Consider the following 18,957-nt stretch of genomic DNA (forward strand, 5'->3'; position numbering starts at 1 on the left):
GCTCATGGGGAGTACATATGTGTAATCCACATCTAAACACAAACTATCCCTTACTTCCTGAATAAGGCTCCATAAGCCACACAAGCTCACCACAGTTTTCTGTTAGCATCCCCGGACGAGGCCTTGCTCCTGGCTGTTCATTGGGGCTAAAGCATAAACATTTGTTGTAGGGCCATGCGGCAATTGTTAATAAGCTCTAAACACGGTGTAGGTAGCATGTAATCACAAGGGAAGTAAAACCAGGAAGAACAATAGGAAGTATGAAAGGAATTGTTCAATTAAAAAACCTAAAACAGGCACTCATATATATATATATATACAGGTAACACTGTGAAAATGTCTTCCTATATGGATATATATGCCACAAAAGGTTTCTAAAAGGTTTCTGTATCTAATACAGTACCAGCTGTTTTACTTCAAACAGAAGTCGTGGAGCTCCACCAGGCATACATGCCTCTGTGACTGAGTGCCTTCAGTGTTTACAGAAGGAGTTCATGTTTTTTGAGTCCACTTCCTTAATGACCTTTTGTGTATGCACACATATAAGCATGCTGGAACACACATACGCAACCTCCCAGTGTGCTTTTGTCCCTTTGCAACATGCAAAAAGCTGTGAGGTAGAAAACTAAGAAAGCTAAAAAATTACAAAAGGGCAACATGTTATAATACAGCCCTTGACTGAGGGTGTAATTCCCCTGTAACTGAGTGGACTTTCTATGTATTTTTTTTAAATAGTATGCAATAAGATTTACTTACAAATACTTAATGATAGGTACAGTAAAATAAGGAGATAATAAGTCAGATTTTTACAGGAAAGACGGTTCTGTAAATACATTTATTTGGTCAGTAAGTAATTTTAAGTAGCACAACGTCTGGATATTTTGCAGGAATTCTGACAGAAATTATGCTACAAGTATAAGTGTGGGCTGTATTATGAAGTGCTAACTTCAATGAAAAATAAATACATGTACAGACCCAGCCCCTCAATCAGTAGCCACAATGCTGGTGACACACAGGAATAACTGCAGGGATTGAAGAAAAAAAAAAAAACAAGTCTGAAGGAAGTGTTTAAAATAAAAATGCTCTGAAGGCAGCTTGAACTTTGGAGAGTGGGCAGAATTTTAATCTCATAAAACAAAAAGCCAAATTGCTACCACAAGAGCAAACAAGGCGGCATTTATGTAGCTGTAGAGCTGCACTGATGCATCTGTTAAGTCAGATCCTTGAGTCTTTGAGACATTGAAATGAGATGAACTGCTATTATTGCCTGTGCTGTGTTACTGATCAGGCCTAACTCTAACTCAAACACTAACCCTACACTTAGACTGAACTAATTCCAAAATGTTCATAGACACTGCTAAACTGGCTTTATGTTTCAGTTTGCATGTGTGAATAAGTTTAACATCCCCACTGATCTGATTAGCCCTTAACTTAACTTGTCCGGGTAGGGGAAGCACCTCAGGATGGCTTTGCCTGTTGTTTGCAGCCACTCTCTCGTTCTCTGTGGATCGACTGCAAACACAGCTGCAGTGACAGGCATGCATGCACATGAGTCAGCAAAGATGGGAACATGATGAAGGGACAAGTTTACAAGTGAACGTTTTCCTGTGTATTGTACTCAAGTGTGACAGTGTTGTTTGCAGCCACGTGCTTATGAATGAGGCCTAATGATTTGTGCTTGTGTGTTTCAGGGAATGTTAGTGGAAGGTCCGTCTGGGCCTGAAGGGCCAACAGTAAGTCAATCTTCCTGTCTCTTAACTTCCTGTGTTTTCCTTTTTTTTTCCCCCCTCGCATCGTAATCGCTGCCGTTTTTCTTGGCAGCCACCTGGTAAAGAAAAGCCAATAGAGCTTCCTTTCACGCATTCATTGTTTGTCTGCACTACCAGAAAATTCAAGTTTTAATGCTTTGCTGGCTCCCGATGCAAAAAGGAGTGGCCCGAGCAGTTCCCCCAAAGCGGCTTTTGGACTTGATTAGATGTCGAAGGAACGTCGTCATTTATTTAGGAAGATTCCTTTAATACAGATTTGCTTTGACACCCTGCAGATGGAGTCCAGCCACTGAAGCGTTGCACTACAATAAAAACAAATAAGAATACCCCACAAAGATTTACAGCTTCACAGCCTCTCTTATAAAATATTGCCACATGCACATTCTGTTCTGCTGTATGTGACCATTTTGCAAGATGAAGGCAAAACTTTTGTGTTGTATTGTGTGTATATATAGAAGTTAAATGAGGTCTTCTGTTTAAAATAGGGTCTCCCTGGACCCCCAGGTGCTTCCGGCCCACCAGGCAGTCCTGGAGATTCTGGAGAGAGGGTAAGGTTTTTTTTTTTTTTTAATGTCCTAAACATCACCAGAGGTTTACAAATACAAATAATAACACACTCACTTGTGTTTGTAATTTCCCATCTAAGGGTCTTCCAGGTCGTCCTGGTCTTCCTGGTGCTGATGGCCTGCCAGGACCTCCTGGAACTGTCCTGATGCTGCCTGTAAGTAAAACACAATTATTATTGTTCTTCTTCCAAAGTCAGAAATTCTAACTTAGTGTTTTAATCCTTGTTTAACCTCCTTTAAGACCAATTGTTATTATTGACACAGTGTTTTATCGATAACTTATACAATGAAGTGGAATAAAGGGGGTTTCCCATCAAGCCTTTTATGATGAGCCTAACCCTTACAACTACGGCTGGGTTTTGATAATCGATTTATCGATTAAAAACAATTCTGGCTTGGACAACGTGATATCGATTCATTAAAATCCTGAATTGATTTTTTAATATGAATTTATTTTGCCCGAAATGCCAGAATCTCTGGTGAAACCTCACAATATTTCAACAACCCCGAAACAGCTAAGACAATAAATGAGAGCAGGAACACGGATTCTGCACAAAGATGTAAACACAAAGCGCGGACCCGCCGACGAATCAGAATCAGTGAGATGTCGCCTTTCTCACCCGAGGGCATGGACACGGTCAGGGCTGAAAGCCGACAGCTCGCTGATTCTGATGTTTCGGCGGGTCTGCGCTTTGTGTTTACGCCCTTTTTGCGCTGATTCTAAAGCTGTTAGTTTTATCTCTCTCTAAACAATATTGACCGAACCAGCAGCAAAAGAAGATCCAAACTACGCTTCACATAAACATTGTCATGGACTCCCTCTGACTTTTGCTGTTTTGCTTCCAACATGATAAAATCACACGTCATGCACAGCTCTCTCTCTCTCTCTCTCTCTCTCTCTCTCTCTCTCTCTCTCTCTCTCTGTACTTCAAGAACAGTTTCCCGTCTAAAAATCTGTTTTCTGCATTATTCTCTTGCTTGTTACGCACAAGTCTACCGTTGTTTACAGCGCTGTCGGCCGCTGTTTTTTTCCTTTTACTTACTTCCGAAAAGAAAACCTAATTTCTGCTGTTCAATAGGCTTCTGAACAAATTGAAACTTTTTAAAATTATGCAAAACGCTTAGCCGTGTCTCTACTAAAACCGCTGTAACTTCAGAGGTAATGTTCATATGTTGATTAATGGTTTTCATTCGTTTTTGATGTACTGCAGAATATTTTTATAAAATCCCAGACCAGGAAAATCACCTTCATGTTTTTCTGTGTTTTATCTTCATCTACTTTGACACAAAGGCATCTGCTGTGATGCTCACACCTTTGATAAAGTCTTGCAAGTGTCAGCTTCCTTTTTATAGATACAAAAATATGTAAATGTACTGATCTGAATTATAATATTTCTGACTGTCTGAGGCAAAATTTCCCAGATTTAAATTGAATTGAATCGAATCGTGGATCGAATCATTTCGGGACCTTGTGAACTGGAATCGAATCGACTCTAGAAATCAGTGACGATACCCAGCCCTACTTACGAGTGTTTTGTTGCATAAATATGTGCTTCAACATGTTGAGTGAGATTCTTAAATAACAGCTGTAATGTCAGCTGCTTTAAGTTCACAAACACAAATCCTAGCCAATTCAGCAAAGTTAATGCTAAAGCATCTTTTTTTTCTATGTCAGACTTGACCGCAACAGTTGCTCAGACATCCTAATAGCTTCCTGTGATGTCTACCTCCTCCGCTTTCTTTATTAAGTGCTGGGAAAATGCTGCTGCGGCGGTTGTAACTGATTAGTTGTGCAGATACAGAGTTGTGGTTTCAGGATTCCTCAAAAACTGTCTGGCGGAGCCATGTGGCAAGCTCTGTCTGGACAAGGTGTTCTGGTGTATCCACTGGCAGATAGCCGGCTATCCTTGATCTCCAAGTCTAATGAGAAACACGCCTTCTCATCATTTCAAGACGTTCTGTCTTGAAATGATGGAGTCAACATGAGCAGCACGGCAGGGTTAGGTGGCAAATCTAGACACTGGTGAAGCAGCTTCTCTTTGTCGTCTGTGGACGTCTGGCTTTTTTTTTAGCCATTTCTTGATAAATCAGAACATCTCGTTTGCATGGCAGAGATAGAATCAAGTGGACGAAGAAAAACTGTGGGATTTGTGGGAAAATATGAAAAAAATATTGTTTTTATTCAGCTGCAGTACATCTGACTCATCCCTGATGTTCTAGATCAACGGTTTGTATTTTGCTTCGTGGCAACAACCCTCTCTGTGACTTTGAAATCCTGCACAGAATTTCACTGCTGTGTTGCCTCTGCATCTGCAGCTCAACTGGCAGTCTGTCTCCTGAGGACTGTGCTGTGTAATCCAAACCAAGATGTCTGGCCCAAACAAAGTCAAGAGTTGCACCATAGGCATGAATATTCATGTTAGGGTGTAATGCTGGCTTATCACCACCAGATGGCAGTCAAATGTGAACATTATGGCCTGCAAGCAGCCATGGATGGAGCTGATTTGACAGCTGGAGGCTGTAGCATAGCTGTTGTTGGTTTTTTTTGTTGTTGTTTTTCTTAAATGGACAGACTGTATTAAAGAAATATTAGAGCTATTGTTGGTAACAGTGTGTGGCTGTATAAACTTAAAAGATTCATTTTGCCACAGGCCAGTCCTTCCACATGCTTCTCTAGGCTCTCATTTTTTGGTTTCTTGTGTATTCCTTTATATGGGACTGAAGTCTCACCGAGCTATCATTCCTTCCATAGTTCAGACTCAGCGCCGGAGGTGACTCTGGGCAGAAGGGACCTGCTGTATCAGCACAGGAGGCCCAGATGCAAGCCATCATGCAGCAGGCTAGGGTAACAGTTTACGCCTTCACATTTATGCTATTTTTACTGCTCTTTGTTGCTAAACTCTGCAAACTATAAGATTCTCATGTGGAAAATATCTTATTTCAGATGATTTCATTCTATACTTTTAACTTTTTTCCCTCACTTCGCCTCAAATGTCATATTTTTTTATTTTTGTTTCATTTTTAACATTTTGTTACTGCTTATCACGTGACTTTTACTGTATTTGCAGCACATTTCCTACAATGTTATTCTTCATTTATTATTAATAGATGCTGCATTTTGTGCATTAAGTTTAACATTAACATGCAGAGCACAAGTACAGACACAGTATACAGCAGAGACAAATATAAATTGCTAAATCTGCTGCAATTCTATTCACACATGAGCTAAATTGTCCTCTTTCCTTCTTTTCCATATGTTTCATTTGATTTCATTTTTATGTTATTTCTCCTTTCTTTGGTCAGCTGGCTATGCGCGGTCCTACAGGGCCAATGGGTTTGACTGGCAGACCTGGACCGCTGGTATGTATGGCAAATCACCTCCCAGCAAAAACACTGAAGCACAAATACTCTGATCTGCAGATTCTGTGGCACACAGGATGGTCTTGCTCAATTGTTATATGAATTTTTAGTCAGTATTTTTCTTTTTAAGGGTCCTCCTGGTGTATCAGGACTGAAGGGGGAGTCTGGAGAGGCAGGACCTCAGGTACTAGAAATCACCATGCTACATTCTGTTTTCAGGATCTGTTTCTGATCATATCAGTCTAAGCAAGCCAGTTCTGGAAATGTGTTCACTAATGCTGAGCCTTTGTAATATTCCGTTACTAGCAAATCAGCTGAAAAGCCTAATTTAGGTGGATAGATTGGAAACGAAAAAGATGGCTCAGTGATTTACAGCACCTTTGTTTTAGGGACCACGTGGACCTTTGGGAACCCCTGGACCTCCTGGAAAGTCTGGTAGACGAGTAAGTTGTCAACCAAGCTATTCAGCAGCAGAGAATTAATATTAACACTAAGCATGATAGTTTTTATGCACTTCACAGTGTTTGTTTGCGATTGCAAATAGTAAATGCTCTGTGATTGTCTTGATCTGGAGGTAGAACATGTGCTGTTGCTTTTACAGGGTCGCTCTGGAGCTGATGGTGCCAGGGGCATGCCAGGACAGACTGGACCAAAGGTATGTTGTCTTTTCCATTCACGATACACTTAAATGTGCCACTTTTGATAAAAAGATTTTTTGAAGTTAATTTTTAAGCTGAGCTGGTGATCTATATCATTAAATGTTTTTTTCCCCCCCGCTTTTAAGGGAGACAGAGGATTTGATGGTCTTGCTGGACTTCCTGGTGAAAAAGGACACAGAGTAAGCATTTTAACCTTTAACCTGAGAGGTGTGTGTCTGTTGGAATTTGGACAACAGTTAAACATGTTCATATTTGTTTTCACAGGGTGAACCCGGCCCCCATGGACCTCCTGGTGGTCCTGGAGAGGATGGAGAGAGGGTAAAACAAAAAAAAACAAGAAAAGAATTTCACGCCTGCCCCTTCATTTTCTTATCAACCTCAAGTGCTGTACACACGAAGTCGCACTATCTGAATTTGTTCTGAGCAGAACAAATTCAGGCACGCACCGTTTTGTCATCATTTGAATTGCACTTCCACTTCCTCTTCTTCTACTTTCTCCTTCTCGTCGATTTCGTTCCTTATAATACGTTCAGTTTTTTCTTTTTGCAAAAATACCTTTTCCCAATTTCCATCACCTTCTCCATTAAACACAACTGATGCAACTTGATCCCCCACTTCCTCTGTTTCTTCATTATGTTTTCACATTACACACACACACACACACACTTGCACATCCTCACTTTCTCCTCCATTATAATTCACTGTCTGTTCCAAAGCCTGACCTGCTCTTCTCTTTCCCAGGGAGATGATGGAGAGATCGGACCCAGGGGACTTCCTGGTGAACCAGTGAGTGATCACATATATTACCATTCAGTCTTACACTCAGGGAAATGTATAAGAGCTGCAGGCCTGCTGTCATCATGTTATTGTGTTACTGAACAATCATACTGTCGGCTGGTATCATATATCACATGTTCATAGTCATATAGACTTGGAATTTTTTATTTTTTAGTGCCATTGTGGTGCAAAGTGAATGTTGATCAGAACTCATGTGTACAGGTGAATCTCTGGTGGTGAGAAAAGCAAGCAGAACACATCAAGCTTCTTTTAATAGCCTCCCACACCCCGCCTCACCCATGCAGGATACTCCCTGCGGAGGGTGGAAAAGACAGGAAAAGAAGAAACCATCAGAGAGCCCTTGATATTGCATGTTATGATCTTTTTTATCCACCAGGGTGCGCTACATTGGTTTGAATTCACGCAGTCAGGACAATCCATCTACTTGGGTAACTGTAGCTGTGAGGCATGGCACACAGAAAAAAAAATCACAGCACTGTTTCATGGGTATGGCTGAGGGAAATGCAAGAGTAGTAAAAAAAAAAGAGAGAAAGAAAGAAGCTTCAGCTTTCCCTCACATCTCACTCTGTAGAAAATCCTCAAGGACATTTGGAAAGTGAGGTTATTTCCAGCAGTATAATTTTGAAACTTGATTTAGCTGAACGTGTTTAATAATGCATCAGTCCTTTTTCACAGGTGTGATATCACTCTCAATCTCATTTCCCTTCATTTTTACCACAGGGGCCTCGAGGTTTGCTGGGACCAAAAGGACCTCAGGGACCTCCTGGACCACCTGTGAGTGCCCACCCCCCACCCAACCCTCTCACCTCTCCTTCAACTTCTCAACTTTTCATATCCAGCAATAGATTTACAGTTTAGAGAGCGGAATCAATTTTTTAGCATCTCATAAGCGGCGAGAGAAAAGGGAAGGGCAAACAACAACCACGGGGAAATACAAAACTCAATATCTCTCAGACACAATATACAAAAGAGTAGCATATGTTATTGAGTTTAACTTCCGCTTCTCTGATAGATGTCTACAGTGCAGCGAGGCTTCAATCTAATTTGTTCCAGCGGATTTAATTTAACGTGGACACTGCACATTTTTGAAACTGATATCTCTCTGTAGGAGTTAGCGATTCAAATACATCAGACTTTAAAATTCATTCACACAGTCGATTCTGTCCATTTTAGTCTTTTATGGATATGCTGCCTTTCCCTTTTCATTTTTTGTTCTTAATGTTCTTTTGTCACCTGCTGTAGGGCGTTACTGGAATGGATGGCCACCCTGGACCCAAGGGAAACATAGTAAGTGAAGCTGGAATGAACTAAATTGCCTATATGTGCAAACTCTCAGATAAACCAACACGCACAATTTCAATTTCAATCAACGTTTGCTTAATTTCACCCTCAAAAAGCCCATGATATGCCCTCATGGGCAAACACACACAAGCACACACACCAGTTCAATCAGACATTAAGACATAATGAAGAATAGGCTGCCTGTGTTTAGGTCTATTTGAGCAGTCCACCTCGGCCGCTTGTACCATTCCAGCTCAATTTCAGGCAGCGCCCGGCTGTAATGAGAGAATGCCTAACTGAAGCAGCTCCTTTGTTCTGTTGGGAACGATCCAACGAGGTAGAGATGAAAGACCAGGAGCGTTCCCGACTCTTGGCCTGAGGAAATATAATTGATTGCCAGTTATCTCATTGGGAAAGGTGTTGTTGTGTTTGTGCCTCAGCAGTTTCTTTCATTAGGAAAGTAGTTGCGGTAATGTGCACTGTGTACGTGTGTGTGTGTCTCTTACCTCGCGCCGTGGAAAGATGCTACTCCATCAGTCCAAAAGTTGTGGCTTATTGTGTTGTTATGAGGTAATCATGCAGAAGAGTGCTACTGCTTCTCATTTATATTTTTTCAGAGGAAATGCTGGTCACCAAATCAGTTTCACATTCACACAGCCTGGTTGAAAATCAATAAATTATTCAGTCTTTTCTACATGGGGAGATTTCTAAGACAATTTTTCTTTTTCAGGGACCCCAAGGAGAGCCAGGACCTCCCGGGCAGCAAGGCAACCCAGGAGCCCAGGTGAGTGATGAAAATGTAGTGTGAATTTAGATCTTTCTTTCTCGGAAGTGTGAAATGAAAGCTTGGTGATCATTTTTGTATCCTCCCCACAGGGACTTGCAGGGCCTCAAGGACCCATTGGACCTCCAGGAGAGAAGGTAACATACCATGTGACTCTAAAATCCTGTAACTCCACTAAAAAAAACCTCTAAGATGCTTTAAAACCAAAAAGAATCAGAATGTATAAAATAGCTGGTCGCATTCATTTTCATGAGCGGAAAGCCAAGTTGCTATCTTATTCAGTTCGAAATGCTTATCACACAATTATGCAAATGCCTCCTCATCCCCAATGCAGGACTAAATGTTGCCTTGTAGACGGTACAGACAGATTTGAATCCTGATACATTTTAATTTCATTTCAGCTGAATTACATTGGCTAACTTATATGGAGCACACTCACTTTATTATTGAGCATTTGGGATTTGGTAATGTAGGTACCGCGTGTGCCCTGATTGTAAAAGACATTAAAGCCATCATGATATTTGCTAAGTGTAATAAAGCGAAACAGTAGACTTAAATTGTAGATCTTTGTCTTAAGAGCTTGAATTTCATAGAACACATTCAATACATATGCAAGACTTTGCCCCAAAACACCAAGTACATAATTTTTGGGACTAGAGCTAATGAGCATAACAAAGAGAAAAGAAATCTGCATCCTATTATCGTCATGATTAATTTTATGTATCCGTTACCTTTGCTTGTCTAAGGATCCTACTGTTTGTCTTTTGGCCACTGAGGTTAAAATGAATTATAATGACAATAAATGAAATTTTACGCACACTCATCATCACCAATGGATGACACCTACAGGATTTTGTGATCTCCTGGGTTCTGGTGTCATGTGTGGGTTTCTGGGATATGTCTCGCCAGCATTTAAATGGATTATGTAACAATAGTCAGTGTTATATCAACTAAACCTCACGTTGTTGTTATACCGATAGACATCTATATCCTGTGATGGCTCCGTGTGCTCTTGTTATCTTGTCATGTTTACTCTGACCTTCTATCATCTACCCAGGGCCCGACCGGAAAGCCAGGCTTGCCAGGAATGCCAGGAGCTGATGGCCCACCGGTGAGTTTTTAGGCCACGTTTCCAAAGAGCCGTATGTCCTCTTTTTCCTCCCCACTGTCTGTTTATAAAGAGTTTTTTATAGGTAGCATAGCTGTAAGAACTCACATTTTTAAAGCCATATCTCTAATTTTATTTTGTACAGCCTTTTGCTTCACAGCATAAAACACATCACAACAGACGAACAACACACGCACACTGAGGCGCACTTTATATAGGCAAACAGTCCCTCTGACATCCCTGCACAGACAGTACACCTGCTATAATGGCAGATGTTTCTTGGAAGGTACCAGGTGGCACCTAAGAGAGATAGGGCCAAGATTTGAATAACTACAGGGCAAGAAAAAGATGTTTTAAAAAAAGCAAAACAGAAAAAGGAGATAAAGTAGAGCCCCACGACACACAATATCTCTCAGCCTTTTAATAATTTCTTTTGAGGATAGTTCTCCCTGAGTTACACAGCCAGGCTGTTCCTGTTAAATCTGTTTTGTTGCATATAAAGCAAGCACAATATTCCCAACCTTAGTGCTTCCTTTCTGCCTCTTCTCTTGTATCTGTTTCTCTCTCCATCCTCATATCACTAATAGCCCATCAGAGGGTTTGCACAGCTCCTTTTGTTAATGAGAATGCAATCATTTTCCTCTTAGTCCTTTCAGATCAGCATCCATGCATGTGTGTGGATGTGCGCGTTTTTTGATGAGGTGGAGTTTTGTGTCATACATGCACGATGCTGTTTGCTATATTGCTTGTGCAAAATTCAGAAAATGACAGTCTGTGCTTTTCGAGCTCCGTGATAGCTAGTAGGGCCTCTTTAATACAAATCTCAAATGCAATTAGACTGCAATGGCTCTATTTTTTTTTTTTTTTTTTTTTTGCAGTTTTCCACTTTGATACGTCCCTCCAACAGTTTTAATAACCTAATTTCTCTGTTTAAGGGGCCTTGTGGTATTTATGGTAGTAATTATCCTCAAATGAAATGCCATAATATTGCTCTTAATAATTCACAGGGTCACCCTGGAAAAGAGGGGCCTTCCGGAGAGAAAGGCCACATGGTGAGTTTTATTACATTTGCTTCCCATGAGCTAGCTTTCATTTCTTCCCTCCTTTATTTACACTTTTCTCGCTTTTTAGTTTCCCCTCCTGTTGTCCTTGTTCAGAAACATTTGCATAAAATGTGTTTGCATTCACGAAGATAAGATTAGCAAAATGTGTGTGTGTGTGTGTGTGTGTGCATGCTTGGATTGTTAAAAACTACGTGCTGCAAACTCTTATTAAATATTTGTCTCTCTAGGGCCCTCCTGGCCCTCAAGGACCTATTGGTTATCCTGGGTCTCGAGGCGTGAAGGTGAGTTGATTATCAACCACTAAGAAATTAATTTTATGTATTTTTTTGTACTTTGCATTTAATGTGCTAATAGTTCCCCAATATCTCATTTGAGTGTTGTTGTTGTTGTTGTTGTTTTTTGTGTGTTTGGCCAACCAGACTAGTGTGATTTTGCAAATAAATAAATAAAAATCCCCTTAAAAAGTTTGTATAGGCTTGTGAGATGGCACAAGCCTTGTGAGATGGCAAAGGGGCTGATAACAATTCAAGGTGCACAGCCCTCTCCTTCCTCTGTGCCATTAGTATCTGATGAAACCGAGACAAAAGAATTCCCATCAAATAATTCTTGGAAAGAAAGTGTGACTGATCCAATCATTAAAGCTGCTACTGAGCTAGGGGGATCACACAAGTGGCTCGACTCGTAGCTAATAGTCCCCTTGTAACATGGCTGAAGTCTGCTCTCAGGGGAGATGAAAAGATTGGTCAAGAAGGAAGAACCTTTGTATGCTAATTTATACACCAAAACAATGAAAATGAATCCATCCTAAAGAGTCTCCTCTTTTGCACAATTTACTTCTAAGTTTTAAAAAAGTGTAGCCGTCTGTTATCCTCCCCACTGGTTTGTAATTTCTGCCTGTTCTTGCATCACAGGGAGCTGACGGTGTGCGTGGCCTTAAAGGACACAAGGGTGAAAAGGTAAAGGAATTCAAACAGCTGGCTAAGAAACGTCTAAGAAAGTTGTGTGGACTTATTTGATCATCTCTGCATGCATACCAATCAAATGGTTTCAACATCGTTTTCTTTATCCTTCTGCTAGGGAGAAGACGGCTTCCCTGGCTTCAAGGGAGATATGGGTATCAAAGGCGACAGGGTAAGGCTTGTCTGTTTAAACTTGACTGCTGGATGAATCACTCAAATGATCACATTAATGAAACAACTCTTAAGTGCTGCACTCAGAACTAGCTTTGTTTTATTGGGGGGTGAGGGTGACCTTTATCCACAGTAAGTGAAAGGAGCAACCACTCCTGTCACTTTATCCACTTTCATTGCCTAAGCCTCTGTGACTACCGCGGAATTGTGGCTAATGAGCAAACATAAGGTGTTGTTCCAGTTGACAAGTGGTTTGTGTGTGTGCGTTTGTTTTAATGTGAGCAGTTTCCAATTTCTTTTCCATCCCCATTGCCTCTTTCCAGTCAGTCCTAACCTCGACAACTTTAGGAGAAAAGCGCGACTTTGACAGGTTTTCCCGACTACAGCCTCTTTCTCCAAAGTGCTTCAGGGATTTACACTGTCAAGTCTTAAGAAAAAAATGCTTTCTACAGTAAGAAACATAACTTGCACAAGCCAATACTTCAAACATCAACCCTCCAATCCCTGACCAGGCTGTCTCTAGCTGAGCATAGAAAGGAAGGAGAAATCAATGGCACTTTAAACCCCTTTAAACCCGGGAGAGAGACATGGGGCTCCGGCTTATTTTCCTCTGGAGATGCAGCAGATCCAGATGAAAGCAAAGATTTAAGGAGGCCCTCTGCTTTGGAGATGCACATAGACCGGAATCTAAATGACTCATTTTGAAGCGTGCCTATGAAAAGTGTGTGAGTGTGCTCAATTTAAAGTGTTCTGTTTGATGAGCTTGCAAGTGTGAGTCAAGTACAGTTTGTCTGATGCCGTTTTAAGTGCTGGTGTGTGAGCACACTGGCTTTGCCTTCAACACTGCGCAAGCCTTCCTTTTTACACACTGCCAGGTCTCATGCAACAGTGACTGGCTGTCAGAGTGAGTTTGTAGTCTGTCACTTAATATGTGTCCCGCTTGAAGGAAAGCACACTTAAAAAGAGAAGCAATACTAAAATAGCTAATTTCTTTAATGATGAAGCAACAGAAATTAGCATCCTTAAGCACCTTTTTACTCACAACAGTTTTGAAATATAAACAAAGAATTGATTGATTTCTTTGATGAATAATAAAAGCAAAGCATTCTTAAGTTATAGAGCAAAAAGTGACCATATTTGTGCAAGAGGATGGAGGTCTAAGTTGTCAAAAGTGCAAGCTAGCTTGGTTAGCAACCAGCTAATTAGTGCTAACAGATGTTTTGCAGGCATGTAACCGCTTACCACAATCTTGTAGGACATTTTGCTCAAGTGATTGAATAGCCTACTAAACATTATGTAAATGAGATAAACTATGGCAACTATCAGTAAACATAAAAGTTGATATACTCCCTCAGAGGAAGTAAAACACTTTAAAGGCAAGCATCTTGCTTATTAAAGTAACAAGCTATAGACTATAGAGAGCAAAACTGTTTTTTTTATACCAGTCATAACAAAATACTTGTTTCAGATCTCTCTTATAGTACTCAGATTCATTGTAATCACCTTAGAAAGCTATATGAGTGGAAAAATATTCCCACTGATGCTACTAATTTGTGAATGCACAGTCAATAGAATAATCTTTGCAAAACATGAGGGGAAAGATGAGCTCAAGTACCTTGTTTTTGTTTGTTTGTTTGTTTACTATACAGGCTAATGGCATTTGTATTTTTTACATCTTGTGATTTCCAGGGAGAACTTGGACCAGCAGGACCCAGAGGTGAAGATGGCCCCGAGGGGCCAAAGGGTCGTTCCGGGCTTCCAGGAGATGCTGGTCCTCTTGGCCCAAGTGGTGAGAAGGTGAGCTTCTTAAAAAAACGGACTTAAACAGAGGCAGAGTAATTGCTTGACTGGTCCAATCCTTATCCAGTGAGGACAGGCGAAACTTTTGTTTGTTATTCACAGTGTAATTTAAAAAGCAGATATCCATCCGAATCTTGATCACACATTAGCTAACAGCAGTCTCTTTCATGCCTAATTATAGCCTTCACACCAGCTTTTCCCCACACACTGATCCGGTTCTAAAAATACCGCTGTAGTGTTTCTGCACGTTTTAATGGAGATGTTACTCGCTAGAATGACAGAGTTTTTATTACTTAAACTCACAGATGCAAAGAGCTTACAGCATACTGTGGGAGAGAGCCAGCCTTCTTTCCTTGCATTTAGTTAGGAGTGTACATGGAATTAGGAGATCAGCGAGGTAAAGAAAGTCTGTAGATAACTCTTAAACCCTATTTAGACTGTGTGGGCATCTTCACAAGTGCTGCTATTTTGGTTTATGTAGTTCATGAAAATATCTTCTGTTCAACATTATAAATACTTATTGCATTGCAAGAATCAAAAAAATTAAGACACTGCTTTTGCTACAGACATAGCTGAAATAGAGGCTGTGGGATACAGGATTGATGAGATTTATAAGCAGAGTGCTTCATGTGTATAGAGCTGTTTGTGGCTACTCTGTACCAACCTGGCTAATCACAGTAAACACAGTGGGCAGCGTCTGTGTAATGGCTGTAGTGTCCTGCTGCCCTTCAGATAAGTGTAGCAGTTCAGCTGGGTACAGAAGAAGGTTCATATACAGTATAATGTATGTGTGGATTATAGGTACTATAGCAAAGACAGTGTTAATATTAAATTATACATCAACAGACTCTTACTAGATGTTGTAATTAAAAGTTTTAATTTGATGCCAATTTAAATCCTCTGTTGGCTTGAGAATGCTTAATTAAAATCGTTTATTTAAATTTTTTTTTTACATGATTTTATTCGAAATAATCCCATCATCGCCATGCATTTGGCAGATGCCAAAAGCAGGCATTTCTCTCAAAGTCTGAAACATCTTGTCTTTTTAATATGAGAAGAGGTTATCACCGGTTATCAGGTGTCACGGCTTAAGAGGAATAATTTGGTACGGCTCTAATAAGGAGTTTGGTTTGAGGCAGGAGAAGATCAGTGGATTAAGTAAATGCTGCGTTAAATGTTCAGTTTTTACATTTTTACATAGAGCAGGAACCTTATTATGTCTCTTAATTTGATGAATCGTTTCATGGAGCTCAACCTTGTCTTTTTTTTGGTAAAAATAGTAAATAAATTTTTGTAAATACTTTTTGATAAACTTTTATAAGTTCCTGTCAGGACCGTATATAACAGTATACTTACTAATCTTTCTCTTTTACAGGGTAAACTCGGAGTTCCTGGATTGCCAGGATACCCAGGAAGACAAGGACCAAAGGTAATTGCATTTATACTGCTAAAGAGCATTGTTATTAATTTACAGATTTTACCATATCCGTGCTCGGTTACAGTAATTACTGTATGTTAATTTGGGCGAGGCACCAATGAAACCAATGATGCCGCCAGTATTTCACCACAAGTCGCTGGGCTAGCTCTGTGTTATCTGTTAGAGCTTTCTGTGTTCATGGACACATGAACTTGCGTGACACTTGTTAGGGTCAGTCGACCGCTGCTTTTTACTATTTTATTAAGTTCCATATTTGCAGAGCCTGTCAGGTTGGTTTAATTGTTGATCATCTAGCTCTCCAATAGTTTTTCGTGACTGAAAATATACCTCCATTCATAAGCCTTTTCAGGTTATGTCAATTTACGTGTAAGTTGTTTAGTGTATGGTGTTAATATTCCCAAATTATTCTCAAATAATTGCCTTTCTTTTTTTTTAAAAGTTTTTTTTAATTGTGCTTTAATGTGACTTTATCTTTCTTTTAATTCAGTGTAATAATTTAAATTATGTCTTATTTCCTTGCTTTGGCAAACATTGCTTGTTATTAAACTTACTTGACAATTTAATTTAAGCTAATGTTAGAACTCACAGAGACACAGTTAACCTGACCAAAATGTGCTTTTCTGTGTGTATTTGAAAGAGAACGGGGAAAATAAAAAATACACACACGTGCATGTGCAGGCTGCTTTTGCTGAACTTTTTGATGGCTCATCGTTTAGCCTCTCTGAGGCAAAGCTGCAGTCTGACAAGCGGACATGCTTGAAGCTTCCTGATCAAAGAGCTGGGGATTTGAATATGCTATTTGGTGTCAGCCTTCAGTTGCTTATACAATGGCAATAAAGGAATGCTGTTACTTGTGTGCATGCAGTCTTCTGTTAAATGTATTAAGCTAGGGGTATAAACAAGGAATATAGTGACTGTGTTTGCTTCTCAGATGATTAATTGCTCTCTTGCTCACACACAGGGATCCCAGGGTTTCCAAGGTTTCCCAGGTGCCAATGGAGAGAAAGGAACTCGGGTATGTATGTAGATAGACTTCTTGATATTCTTCTCATTCCCTCAAGGGTTGGATACAGGCGTACCGCCAGAGACAGGCTCCCGTCCCAGCTCCAGATTTATCAACCTAGTGCAAGTTGCATGGCTCTAACACAAAGCAACAGAGACACAATTGCTCACCATCGCAATTGCTTTTCATTACCACTTGCACAATTCATTTGGATACCCCAAAAGCTTTGTTTATCACTTTGTGGCTCTTGAGCAATGCTTCATTTTCTTTTGTCGAAGGGATGGGTCATTAGCTCGCCTGCAAGAGTAATGGTTTGTCAACACGAGTGGAGCAAGGCGCATTAAGCTTTTTCATCTTCACAAAACATTTGTAAAGTTTATGAGACCCAGCTCCGAGACAGAAAGGGATAATAGAGCTATTAAGATAGTTTCACAACACTTGTTTGAAACTTAAAAAGCTACATAAAAGATTTTATTGTTTTCCTCATTAAATTTGTATGTAGCCAGTGTCATTGTAACACTGCTGCAAAATTGCTATATCATGCATAATTGATTATTAAAATATCATTTTCCAAGGTGGCAATGACTTCACATGTAAGTGAAGATAAATGTTAATGGTCATTTTCTTTTACAGTAAATCCCATTTTATTATAAAAAGACTATTTCTGAGCTCATAAATGGCTCAATTGTGCTTGCAAATATTTCAGTCTCCTGGCATTAGAGTCATTCTTAGGATCTTAATGATGTGAGTGGCATTCCTTTGATCGTTGTGTGTGTTCTTTGTGTCCACAGGGAACAGCAGGAAAGCCGGGCCCACGCGGACAGAGAGGACCAACGGTTAGTCTTACTCAGCAGACTCGTGCTTCCATGCAGATGGCGAACTTGGCACCTGAGTAAAAGTGGCCGTTCGACTTGAGCGTGCTCGAGGGGAATCCACACTGACACAATAACCAAGCTTTTCAGATTACATGCATCCTTTACAAACTTTTTTTTGTTAAAAAGCTTTTTTTTTTCTTTCTTAAGGGGCCTCGAGGAGAGAGAGGACCAAGAGGACCGACAGGAAAAGCTGGTCCAAAGGTGAGTATTAGTATTTATTTTAATGCCACTTTCTGAAATATGTCGTTATACATGTTCACATTTGATTCCTTATTTTTTGTGTCCAGGGTAACTCAGGGAATGACGGCCCACCGGGACCTCCCGGTGAGAGGGTACGTACCGTAACAGCATCACCAGGAGTCATTTTATTCTCATGACGTTTCGATCAGACACGCGATTATTAACTCGATTATGTGCTTTTTTAATTTTTATAGGGATTGCCTGGGCCTCAGGGACCAACAGGTTTCCCAGGACCAAAGGGCCCCCCTGTAAGTCCAGACACTCTACTGAAATATGACCTTTGCCCTTTGTCTTTCCATTCAGTGTGACCTTTAATATAAATTCTTTAATTTGTTTGAAATTCTCAGGGACCTGCAGGGAAAGACGGATTGCCAGGACATCCTGGACAGAGAGGAGAAACTGTGAGTGTGCTTCGGTTATTCTACTCTTTATCTTATATCTATATCCACTGAGGCAACTGTATGACTTTTATTTCCTTTTTATAATACACAGGGATTCCAAGGCAAAACAGGCCCTCCTGGTCCTCCAGGAGTGGTTGGACCTCAGGTGAGTGACAGCCATTGAGTGTTTCTCTTAGTTGCTTCATTGACGCACAGCTTTTTGTTCACTGTATTCCTTTGTGCGCAAACAAATAGCTATCAATTTCCTACAAAAAATTATTAAATATGCATTTGCATTGTTTTTTGAAAAATTAGCCTCTTGTAGAATTGCAAACCTTTCACACACAGAAGCACAATAAAAACCTATAAGTTGTCATTAGGAATGCTTTCTTAGCATTTTGCTCGGCGAATGAAAATCGATTTAGCTCCTCTTACCTATATCTCAAGAGCCACAACTAAAGTGTTGTTTATCCTCTTTCATATTTGCAATGGGCTCTTCATCCATTATGCATAAATGTTTAACAGACTTTTCCTCCCAGCCGTTCTGCTAATGCCGGCTGAGGACATTCATAATAATGAAGCTGTATGTGGCTTTAATGACTAGTAAGCCTCCCACACAGCAAATGTTCAGCTTTTCCTCTCCACGTTTCTAATAAATGGAAAAATTGTTATGTCATTTTTGTGTTAATTTGCTGATTTTGC

The 18,957-nt window shown here is 40.2% G+C and overlaps 1 protein-coding gene across 2 annotated transcripts in view; it reads left to right on the top strand.

The window, feature by feature from the left end:
- Positions 1–18,957, top strand: part of col5a1 (procollagen, type V, alpha 1) — a 77,588-nt gene that overhangs the window by 41,960 nt on the left and 16,671 nt on the right. For both annotated transcript variants that reach the window (XM_085166248.1, XM_085166249.1), the window contains exons 10-38: positions 1,692–1,733; positions 2,255–2,317; positions 2,416–2,490; positions 5,088–5,180; positions 5,639–5,695; positions 5,826–5,879; positions 6,085–6,138; positions 6,297–6,350; positions 6,480–6,533; positions 6,619–6,672; positions 7,096–7,140; positions 7,873–7,926; positions 8,395–8,439; positions 9,164–9,217; positions 9,310–9,354; positions 10,275–10,328; positions 11,333–11,377; positions 11,617–11,670; positions 12,301–12,345; positions 12,467–12,520; positions 14,209–14,316; positions 15,695–15,748; positions 16,719–16,772; positions 17,552–17,596; positions 17,783–17,836; positions 17,923–17,967; positions 18,070–18,123; positions 18,223–18,276; positions 18,368–18,421. In XM_085166248.1, coding sequence (XP_085022374.1) covers positions 1,692–1,733; positions 2,255–2,317; positions 2,416–2,490; positions 5,088–5,180; positions 5,639–5,695; positions 5,826–5,879; positions 6,085–6,138; positions 6,297–6,350; positions 6,480–6,533; positions 6,619–6,672; positions 7,096–7,140; positions 7,873–7,926; positions 8,395–8,439; positions 9,164–9,217; positions 9,310–9,354; positions 10,275–10,328; positions 11,333–11,377; positions 11,617–11,670; positions 12,301–12,345; positions 12,467–12,520; positions 14,209–14,316; positions 15,695–15,748; positions 16,719–16,772; positions 17,552–17,596; positions 17,783–17,836; positions 17,923–17,967; positions 18,070–18,123; positions 18,223–18,276; positions 18,368–18,421 — 1,617 coding nt within the window. The remainder of the gene's footprint in view (positions 1–1,691; positions 1,734–2,254; positions 2,318–2,415; positions 2,491–5,087; positions 5,181–5,638; positions 5,696–5,825; positions 5,880–6,084; positions 6,139–6,296; positions 6,351–6,479; positions 6,534–6,618; positions 6,673–7,095; positions 7,141–7,872; positions 7,927–8,394; positions 8,440–9,163; positions 9,218–9,309; positions 9,355–10,274; positions 10,329–11,332; positions 11,378–11,616; positions 11,671–12,300; positions 12,346–12,466; positions 12,521–14,208; positions 14,317–15,694; positions 15,749–16,718; positions 16,773–17,551; positions 17,597–17,782; positions 17,837–17,922; positions 17,968–18,069; positions 18,124–18,222; positions 18,277–18,367; positions 18,422–18,957) is intronic.

This window comes from Neolamprologus multifasciatus, chromosome 7 (assembly GCF_963576455.1).
Source record: "Neolamprologus multifasciatus chromosome 7, fNeoMul1.2, whole genome shotgun sequence".
NCBI classification, from domain to species: domain Eukaryota; kingdom Metazoa; phylum Chordata; class Actinopteri; order Cichliformes; family Cichlidae; genus Neolamprologus; species Neolamprologus multifasciatus.